The 11,835-nt window shown below is 33.6% G+C and overlaps 1 protein-coding gene across 1 annotated transcript in view; it reads right to left on the reverse strand.

The window, feature by feature from the left end:
* The window catches only part of LOC105622139 (venom dipeptidyl peptidase 4), a 250,397-nt gene that overhangs the window by 41,249 nt on the left and 197,313 nt on the right, over positions 1-11,835 (reverse strand). Inside the window, exon 9 of the mRNA XM_012203573.1 lies at positions 6,967-7,154. Within this exon, the coding sequence (XP_012058963.1) occupies positions 6,967-7,154 (188 nt within the window). The remainder of the gene's footprint in view (positions 1-6,966; positions 7,155-11,835) is intronic.

Raw genomic sequence — 11,835 nt, forward strand, 5'->3', positions numbered from 1 at the left:
AGAGAGAGAGAGAGAGAAAGGAAAGGAGAAAATGAGATGGGGCAACTTACTTCACGCATGCATGCACAATTGCGCACTCCATTTTGGCCAACATAAAATCAGATTGCTACTGTGTATACTGTGATCATGAGCATCCTTCTTTTGTCTGCGATAACTCTAAGGGCCTAGTGGGCGCCGGTGCTGCCCACTGAACTATAATACAATTGGAAACATATACTAGTGCGCTGGGCGTCAGAATGCGTGCCGAGAGAATCAGCAAATCACGAATATATTTCTCGTTGTCATATAGTCAAGTTAGAAAGTCTAAAAGTACTGATAAATAGGGATAGATATATGAGTGATTTAAGATGGAAGCTTGTATGAATAAAATGAAATACATAGAATAAAACACATCAGATGAAGATAATAATATACTAGTATAAGAGTCATGTAAGCTATATAAGACTAAAAAGAAAATGAATTTAACTTTTGAGTATATAACATTATGCACATGCGCAGATAGTTAAAAAGAAAAAGGTATAACCTGCCAAACATTATGCTATTTTGTCTACGTTTTTCACACTCTTTCAACTAATGCACTAGCACGGTGTACATTGTATTATAGTTCAGTGGTGCTGCCAGATATTTGCTGGTCGTCCCTCCCTGCCACTCCCTTCAGTTGCCATACGCCAAATAAAATCGAAAAATTGCGTTCTTTTCGTGGCTCTATTTTCTTAAATATACGATCAAAAATTATAATCTTTTTTTACAATATCCGTTTTATATTCCTCCATTGCATACTCATTTTTTATAAACAATTCTGAGAATGAATGCTACAATTAAAAATGTTAATTTGAATTGCATATTGTATGCATACTTTAATTGCAATTATCTCAAGAACTAGATGATCTATATGTTTTTAATTACACAAAAAAATAGGGAGTAACTTACTCTACCTATTTAAAATTTTAGCACATTCGCAAAAAAATCATTTATGTAAGTACTATTTCAACGATTGTTTGCGAGAAAGTCTTTATTCCACTTCTGCGGAACAGTTTAGAGGCGAAGAGATGCAGGAAAAGAGAAGTCAAATGGTGAAGAGAATTAGGAAAGGGAAGTTCGAACAAAGATGAACATATCTTTTTTGATACGGTATTTTTTCAAGAAGGAGCATTGACGCGAAAATAAAGATGGATAATAACAATCCCGAGAATAAAGTCATATAAACATGAATGTTCTCGAGAATATCGCTGACAGTATTCTTGTAACACACGCATGCGAAGTAGATCGCAATGATAATAGACCGTAATGATAACAGATGATTCGCTCTATCAGACACTAGATCGTATAGAAAAGTCATAACCGCGAGACAAAAATATAAGAATGCTAAGAAAGAAATAAAATATCTTATATCATTGCTTTATTTATTAAACGTGATTAATTCCTAATTAGTTTTGTGACACGTTGTTTCTTTACATCTGCATTTCTTCTCTTATAATAACTATGTTGAAAATTTTACAAAATTTTTGAAAATATTTTAGATATTTATATAATGTGATAAATATTATAAATCGATATTAAATATTATAAATCGATATTACATGAAAAATACGATTTTGCTAAAGTATTTAAAAAAGCTAGATATAAATCTAAAAATAATAATTTTGTTGTCTTCAAGTAAGTATATAGAATGATTAAGCATAATAAGTAGTTTCTTGAATAGTAAAAATTTTAATATTCAAGCAATCATCTTGGAGACGGCCTACGAGGGCTGTTTGATAAGTACCCGTGTTTGACGACTGAGGGGACGCCTCTGACTAAAAGTCTGTATACCATCATATAACGCCATTTTTTGAACGACGCAAGTAAAAATTTCAGACAGTTGTACCGGTTAGTTTAGTTTTTATAATAATTGAAAGTTGATGAGTTTGTGCTTGTTTGCAATCATGGAGAAAGAGCAATATCGATCTGTGATTCGATTCCTGTTTTTGGAAGACGTGTGAAGAAATCAAAAAAAAAGTTGCATGCCGTATATAAGGACAACGATGACTATCTTCGATGACTATCATAAGGTATTGGTACAACGAATTTAAGCGTGGCCGAATATCCATTTTTAATGAAGAACGCCCAGGTCGTCCGATTGAGGTGACTATGGAGGATGTAGTCAACAAAATCCATGATATCGTGTTAGCAGACCGGATGAAGATCAGAGAGATTGCTAACATTGTAAAGATCTCAACTGAACGCATAAAATGTCCTACACGAAACATTGGGCACGAAAAAGCTGTCGGCGAGATGAGTGCCACGTTTGCTCACAGTGGAACAAAAACGGAATCGCATGACAACTTCGAAGCACTTTTGGACATGTTTAAGCGCAATCCGAAAGATTTTCTGCGGCATTTCATCACTGTTGACGAAACATGGATTCACCATTACACACCAGAAACGAAAGAACAGTCTAAACAATGGACTAAATCCGGCGAATCTGCTCCAAAGAAGGCAAAAACGATTCCATCGGCCGGAAAGATCATGGCCACTGTTTTTTGGGATTCGCGAAGCATTATTTTCACCGATTATTTGGAAAGAAGGGAAGGATAATCACGGGACAGTACTATGCTGATTTATTGGACCGATTCGACACTGAATTGAAGAAAAAAATCTCATTTAGCGAAAAGAAGAAAGAAAGAAAAAAAAGAAAAGAACTCTTTCACCATGATAACGCACCAGCTCATTCGTCCACAATTGCCATGGCAAAACTGGTCGAATTACGCTACGAATTGTTATTTCATCCACCCTATTCTCCAGATTTGGCTCTCTGCGATTTCTATTTATTTCCAAACATGAAAAAATGGCTTGGCGGAAAGCGCTTTGCATCAAATGAAAAAGTCATCACCGAAACAGAGGCCTATTTTAAGGAGTTCGACCAATCATATTTTTTAAACGGTACAAAAATGTTGGAATATCGCTGGGCTAAATGTATCGAGCTGAAAGGAGGAGTAGAGAAATAAAAAAAAATTTTTTTAAAGTGTTTTCTTCCCTAACACGGTATTTATCAAACAGTTCTCGTACACAATATTATTTTGATCTAATAAAACTTAGTGAATAAATATACGATAAATTTAATGAATAAATTATATTGGGTACTAAGCCATGTAAGATCCGATTTCTTATATGTATAACAAATTTCTCAATTAATTAATTCTCAAATCAGAAAATTAGCAAAAATGACATGGCTGATATGCTGAATAGGAGGAGGAGACAGCTCTGAAACTTTAACCTTGATATATGTTATTAAGGTTATGATCCTAATAGATCTCCACCAACTTTTAACGCTTATCGTTCATTAAAAAGTTATTAACAAAGCAAGTTTGAAAAATGATGAATGTCTCTTTTCTACTATATAAAATGTTAATTTTTTATTTTAAAGTACCTATATTTTATCATTTTTCGAAATTGTAAAGCGACTCTCACCTCCTCTCCTGCTTAAGGACACACGACTTCCCGACTTCCACACGCGGGAAGCGTTCTCATTCCACCTCCCCCTGCTTATGGACGCATGATTTCCACGAAACGACTCTCACCCCACCCCCTCCCCCCTGCTTAGGAGCGCACGACTTTCACATGAAGCAACTGTCACCCTACTTCCTCTCTTACTTAAGAGTACACGATTTCCACGCGAAGCGAGTTCCATCCCATCTCGCCAAATTGCTTTCTCGCCAAGTTGTCTATTCTAAAAGTACAAAAATTATATAAGAAATTATATAAGTAAATATTTTTTACGTTGTTAAAACAAGGGATTTGTTTCATCGAAGCGCAGTTGTGTCCAAAAGTTAGTTTTTGATGAACTTTTTTTGTTAATAATTTTTTTTGTGAATAACGAACGGTAATTAAAACCTGATAGAGAGTCATGACCTTGACAACAATGATAAAAGTCATCGGAAGTGTCTCTCCTATTCGCATATTTATCAAAATCATAATTCCTTGAGTTGGAAAATTACACATTTATTTATATATTTATATACATGTATGTACGGTTTTTACTATTTTTTAATCCACATATGAGACAATAAAGTGAACTTTTATTGTGCCAAAATTGAACAATTAAAATATCGTTTAGAAATTAGTCACTGTTATCATGATATCGTATGATTTTAACATGCTTTAAAATCATATGTAGGTATGGTTGACATTATCCTGATCTGTAATAATCTCATGTAATAATACGCATGTAAATGATGCCACGTGTAATCTCGTGCTATTTCCGACACAGAGAGCGACGTAATCACAGTGTACTTCATGTTTTATAATAAATTCTTTATAATAAAGCGAATTGGATAAAGAGTTGGATTTACGAGTTGAAATTGCATTACAGTTAGAAATGCGATATATGTATATACGGAGCTCTTCATCGTATCGCTGTTATTTATCGTATCATAACAGATTCTGATATCGTGTGTTTACATCAAACGAAAAACTTCATTAAATATACATGAAAATAGAGTATTAATGTCATTAAATTGAGCATTACAACCTTAGTGATGTTTTCGTATTGTTATCGTATTTGAAAGAGAAAAGGAGATGACAGAAACTTTTTTAAATTTTATAATTATAAGAACATCACTCAACTCTACATTAGTTGTCCCATCGTTAGTTTCGAAAACGTCTCGTATCACGAACATTAAGTATCGTAATTGATGATCTAGACTGTGAATGTAAAGGAAATTTCATTAAAAATCATAGAGAATAAGCGATCATCCGAATATCCATGATATGTGAAAATATCCACTCCGCGGGATCCAGTAAACCGTTTCACACGCATGCACGAGTACAATTAATCCTACAAGCAAATGATAAAAGCTCAAACTTCTCGAAACTTTACTCGGCATCGTCGATTGAACATGTCTACCGTGACAATTGTAATAGTTCTCCTATGAATTTAATTTTACGCTACTCGTCGTCATTCTGTATTCTCAAAAGTATTCGATGAAACATTTAATGTGGATGAGACGCAATATTTGAATCGATATGTAAATCAATGATTATTTATATATAAGGAATTTTTTGAAAATATAAATGTTTCCTCATTTTTCTGTCATACAAAACAAATTAAAGAAACAATAAATTGTTTTCTAGTAAGAGAATTATATATTAATGAGAGAAGATTTTAAAAAAATTTTAAAAATATGGAAGAATAATCATAATGGTATCCTCTTTTGAAATTTTGATCTTCATATATATATATATATGTGAAAATTAATCTAAAATTGTATTAGATAAATTAATTTTAATAAATCTTAATGAATTTTACTATTACAACTGCATTACATCAAAATAATATAGATTTTCTATTTTTTCCGAGATTAGATTTTTATAAAATGTATCTATCGAATTAAAATTTGATGACAAGTCAATTATTCTAGGAAAAGAACATATACTATACATAAAACATTCTTAACGATCTCGTTACTATTTTTGCCCTGATCGTTAATGTGCAATGTAAAGCTTACATTTTATGGATGGACATCGTGGCAATTTACATCATAAGCCAGCTTTTTATATTTTCTGAGTTCGGCTAGAAACGCCTACAAGTTAGGTATTATTAAAATAATAGCCGGAAAGTTATATCGGCCTCGAGCGTCGTGCTCGCCGACAACGTTGCCGCATACACATGCCACTTTCAAAGTGGAAAACATAAAATGCTTATCTCACTATTACGACAACGACTAATGACTTAAAAAAAGAATTAAAATTCTCCTAACAAAATTATCATCGATTCACACATACGTAATCGATGTAAAGGAATAATTTTCATTACAATTACTCATTTCAATGAAACATAGAAATATTTGTTCGAAATATTGCATTTAAAAATTGCATTTTAAATTATATTTTAAAATATAAAAAAGATTCAATATTAAGAATGAAGTTCAAAAAAAAATTAACAAGATTGGAAGCAGACGTTATACATTTGTTTTTTTTAGTTCTCTTTTGACGAACGTGTTAATTTGACTATTTCTTCATCATTAGAAGAAATATCGGGGCGAATCGATCGATAGCATTCCGCTTTTATCGGAAAAGCTGCTGAAGTTTTCGTAAGATTGAGAGACACGGAATGACTCATCGCTTTATGCGGTTTTACCGGTTATCCCGTCCTAATTCAAACCACGTAAAGAAGAGCTTCGTTTTCACATCAGTCTTACTCCGCTACTGCATGTTCGTCACCGGCTCCTCCATTTACATTTATCTCGCGAGTACATTATGACGAAACCGATTGATGACGCCCGCGGAGTGCGTTGTCACATTTCTTGTCGTGCCGCGAAAAATATGGTTGCTTTTTAAGTAAAATTTCGAGATATATACATGACGCCGAAAAACGACGTAATTTAAGAACTTAAATGATAGCTGGAAAGTGCTTTTTTGAATTTCTTAGTATTCTAGTGTCTGTCATAATTTTAACAATTGTGAAATCGAATGTGTATAAATTAAAAATGTCTCTCGCGTGTGTTCTTAGAAATAATCAGTGTCCTAAACATAATTATTTTGATAGTATCACAAAATTATCTTCAGATCTGTTCATATGTAGTATATGTAGCTAAATTTTTAGATATTTCAGCAAAATCGTTCTTTCTTTGCAGTTTCAGAAAATGGAACTAACATAAGATAGAATTAACCATAAAATATGATAAAATATAAAATTAAAAATATAAAATCATAAAATATCAATCAAATAAAGATTCACGTAGATCATTCACAAATATTTTTCGTGTAAAATATTTCGTATATGCTACCATATAATATTTTGCCATTATAAAAAAATAATAAAAATAATTCATAAAAATCAAATACATGTAACATGTTTTTTATTCGTGCAAATGAAAACAATTTCAAATTACTTGAAGTGTGTTGTAAACAAACGAGAGTATAATGATTGCGTATGCTTTTATTTAGAGAGTTTTTCTTGTCTATTGAAAAAATTAAAAAACTTACACGTAAACCAGCATGGGATACTTGGAGGCACCACTCATATCAGCATCAGGTGGTATTAAAAGTCTCACCTGAGCGTTAAAGCCACCAGGAACTGGGACTTTATATCGACGGACGATCGGCTGTGATCTTTCCATTATTATATCACTTACTACACTGTTGTCCTCCCACACGGAGAGTAATGTGGTATTCTGAAAGCAAAAAATAAAGAAAATAAATTTAATATTATTTTAATATTAATATAAAGTTAATATATTATTTTAAAATTATTTTTATTTAGATAATTATTTTGTTTAATATCATTATCTAAGATTTTAATGAAAAAGTTAAATTTTAATAACATAGAAATGTGAAATCATGAAAGCTCACATTTAAAGCTAAAAGAATATTAATCAGCTCCAGATTAATACAAACTTTAATATGTAATGAATTAAATGGATATTAATCTTGTTTCGTGTGTATATTAACTAATCATTCATCATATATGATATTCTAGCATCGTAACAGCAATACTATCTATCTTCTTAAAGTAATTTTTCTTCCATTTTCATCCGCTTTGGACGTTATAGATCGCTGATCACTTCCTAATTCTGACTATAATCGCGATAAGTTACATACCAAAGACGGTGAATAATATCAATATACTTGGAGATACTCTTGCAAATTTGCGGGCGAACTCGTAAGATCAGAAGAACATTTAGCGATTTGCCTTTCCCAAAGTAGTTCGGGACTTTAATCGCACCCTCCTAGTTTGCCGGTTGAAATCGATTCGCTTCGAAGAACAGCTACTTTCTCGAGTTGTTCGGGGTAGTTTTTTTCTCTTCGACGGAGGATAGGAAATAGAATTCGGATCAGGTGTACAAGTATGAAATGATTTTTTTCCCAAAAAAAACAGAGGAAGCACTGAATGCTTCCAACATGTCCCGAACTGGTTTTGCCGTATATGATGGAGCATTGTCATGGAGAAAAATGACCTTGTGTTGCCTCTTTTGGTATTTTGGTCGTTTTTTAAGCAGCAAATAGTTCAAATCGATCAATTGTTGTTGATAGCGTTTGGTATTAACTGGTCTCACCAAACACAGAGCATCGTCTTCCTGCCAAAGCGATTCGATCTTGTGGTCGATGTGGATGGTGCGCCTGGGTCTATCCATGATTTTTTGCGCTTGAGATTCTCAAAAAAAATCCACTTTTCATCCCCAGTAACGATACGATGCAAGAATGACTTTCTTCTGTATCGTTCGAGCAAAATTTTACATGTGTTTTTGCGCCTCTCCATCTGTCTCTCGTTCAATTCATGTGGCACCCATCTGCCGACTTTCTAAATCTTTCCCATCTCTCGTACGCGATTGAAAACAGCTTGTTGACTAACGCTCAATTGCTCTGCGAGTTGTTTTTGTGTTTGTGAATCATCTTCATCCAGCAATGCTTGCAATTCCACGTCTTCGTACTTTTTGGGCGGTTTTCCGTGTTCCTTGTCTGCAACATCGAAATCTCCAATTTTGAAACACTGAAACCATCGTTCACACGTTTTTTGCGATGGAGCATATTCACCAAAAGCTTCTTCAAGTAATATGATTCCGCAGCAGTTTTCAAATGAAAACAAAAAATTAATGTCCGCGAATGCTCCTTATTTGGTACAAATTTCATCATATTAAACACAGCAACAGCACAGTACTATGCAAACTTTTCAATCAAATCACTTTGCGCGTTTGACACTTGTTGATGGTACAAATGGCGTATAATGTTAAATCTTTGTACTTCATACTGCATTGGTGCGCCATTTGTTTCTCAAATCGTCATTTCACCTTATACACCTGGTATATCTCATGATAAAAAATGCATTAGAAAAGTCGAATAAGCCAATGTTCACGGGAGGACGTCGCCACGATTTGCCCGTTGAAGTTCCCGGTTGGCGTTTTTGCGATCGAGTTTATTCGCGAGTTCCGCGTCCGCCAATCTCCTGGGGATCGAGACAAACGTAACGCGCAATCGGCGCAATCTGTGATGCTTTTGTGCTCGAGTACTCGAGGAGTTCGACCCGACGGCGAATCTTGATTTTGCATTGCCGCGAACTTTTTTCCGGGCTTTACGCGTTACCGAAGTTTCTTCGTCGAATGATAGGTGATCTGACAAGATTTCTGGCTTTTGTGGGAATCTCATACTGATCGCGATATGACGAGCACTATTGATTTTCGATCGAGAGGCGAATATACATATATTTTTTCTCCCTCTTGCTTCGCTGTATCAAATATGGCAGATATAGATGTCCGCAGATAAGTTTCGACAAAGCGCTTGTGTATAAATGAAGCAGACTAAACTAAATCAAATCCTGTACTATTTTGCTATTTTCGCAATAGTAAAGTTATCAATTTTTAAAGATGGTCGAATAAATGAGTAAAATCGACGCATAAAACAATTTCAAGATTTCTTTCAAAATTTTTTATGAAATATTTTAAAGATGGGGATTTCTTAAAGAACTTTTAAAGACATCTTAAAGTTGTTTCATGGATCGATTTTAGATTCTGTTCACGGGGTAACAAAAAAAATTGCAAAATGGTAGAGGATTTTTTGTCTCTGTTTAATCCGCTCTGTCTACACACCTTCTATATATATAAGAAGTCCGGGCAAAGCGAATATTTTTTATTTTCACTTATTTATCAGAGATAATACTATGAGTCTCTAACTGTTAAAGGAATGACTGAACCGGCGACGTCATGAAAATGTGAAATAACATATGATTAAGCTCATTCGTGTTTGATAGAAAAATGAAAGAAATTATGTGTTTTCGATTTTTGCTAAGATACGTAGCTTAATTATTAGCAGTAATTGTTTCTAATCAGTCTGAATGATTTCTTATAAGAATTCTCTGTCTTTAATGTGTATTCAAGGTAAAAATTTTTCACTTGTTTAAACTTATTCTAACACTTTTTCAAATTAACGCCAAGTAGATAGTTCGTTGGGCAAAGTGAATAGGAACAAAGCAAATGGATCCTCTTCATCCTCTTCATCCGATATGTAATTGCACTAAAAATAATCCAAAAAGATGGAGGGACAGACGATCTTTCAAATGTACGAAACACATTATTTACATCTCACTTTTATTTTTTTTCACAACGCAGTAAGATGTGTCTTCTAAAAAATACACCGACTCACATCGAAGACTGGATTCAGTGCAGTTAGTACACCAATGGGCTTATGAAAGCTACATATGGAAGATTTGACAGTTACTTTTGATGACTGCCGACACTGATTTTGATTTTTTTAAATTCCATCCTCATTGCTCGAATGACCCGTCCATTTTGCCCAGACGACCAAAGCGAAAATTTCTCTTTTTCTATATTTTGACTAAAAAGACATTAAAATGTTCAAGTTTTTAAATTTAATTTTATTATATTTCAAAGTTGATTCTATTAATAGAATTATAAGAATAAAAAAAATTTTTGATCTACTTAATTTTAACTGGTCATTTTTCTTCCCAAACTTTAACATATCTGCTTTGCCCGGACTTCCCCTACATGTATATCAGAAGACGCAGTAGCGTTTCCGGTAAAATATATCTTTGTAATATATTTTATGAAGGAGATAATAGCATGTCATGAAAGAGACGGCGTATTTTTTACAAGAAGGAATTCGTTTATGTAATTAAAAATTATTGTTTTGTTTAAGATAATACATTCAATACCGTCAATACGACAATACCGTCCAAAAGTTTAATCCCGTCACGGCGTTCGGCTCGGTAGCGATCTCATTCCCGCCAGAAAGAGAAAACTTTCGATTGTGCCTGTCCAAGGCCGCATGCATACATGGAAAGAAAATGAATAGTACAGATAGACGCAAGCCTAACGCCGATGCTACCAGATTTTCTAGATGCTCGCTGACCATCCCCTCTATTCTCCACCACTCCTTTCAATCACTATCATGGGCCAAAGAAAATCGAAACGTTCTTTTCATGGATCTATTTTTCTAACTAAACAATCAAAAATGTTGTTTAAATGTTCGTGTCATGTTCCTTCAACGAGCGCATGCTTGTTTTTTATTAATATGTCACTGTTAGTTTAGGTCCTACAAAAACACAACATTTTCGTGAATTTTATAGAGACGGTATTTTTTATATAAAAATTGCAATTTTTAATTGCTTATATCTTAGTATTGAAACGGTTAATCTCATTCTAATTGCACAAGCACGTCAAAGCCTTTTAATACAATATATAAGAAAAGGTGCCAAATATATTTTTTGCTGTAAAAATTAAAGATAATGCCATAAAAAAAGAAGTGAAATCAAAATAATATTTCAAGTATCTTATTTAAAAAGTCCCATAGAACATAGTTCTTCGAGCGGCATTTGAAGACATTCTTATGTAAATCCTTTGAACATCCTTTAAAACAGTATGATATTATTGTATGAGATAATTTCTCAATATAATATAGGTATTATGTTATAATATAGGTACTATGCAATGTGCAGATGATATTTGAAATTTATTAAGTATAACAACGTATTAAAATGAGACATCGAAATACAATAACCGTAATGAGAGGCACAGAAATTGAAAAGGAATTTTTACATCGATAACAAGCAGAAAATTGTAAAGATAAAATGAGTAAGATCTCCAGCAGCACACTTGACCCGCTCGTATTGTTTATAATCGTAATTTAAAATAAGAATTGCTAATAATTCTTGTAAGATAGTCATTCATACCCCGACTTATCAATAGTGTGTGTGTGTGTGTGTGTGTGTGTGTGTGTGTGTGTGTGTGTGTGTGTGTGTGTGTGTGTGTGCGTGTCGTGTGTCGGTGTCGGTCGTGTCGGTCGTGTCGGTGGTCGGTCGGTCGTGTGTAGTCGTAGTACGTAGTACGTAGTACGTAGTAGTAC

Source organism: Atta cephalotes (genome assembly GCF_000143395.1).
Source record: "Atta cephalotes unplaced genomic scaffold scaffold00040, whole genome shotgun sequence".
Lineage (NCBI taxonomy): Eukaryota > Metazoa > Arthropoda > Insecta > Hymenoptera > Formicidae > Atta > Atta cephalotes.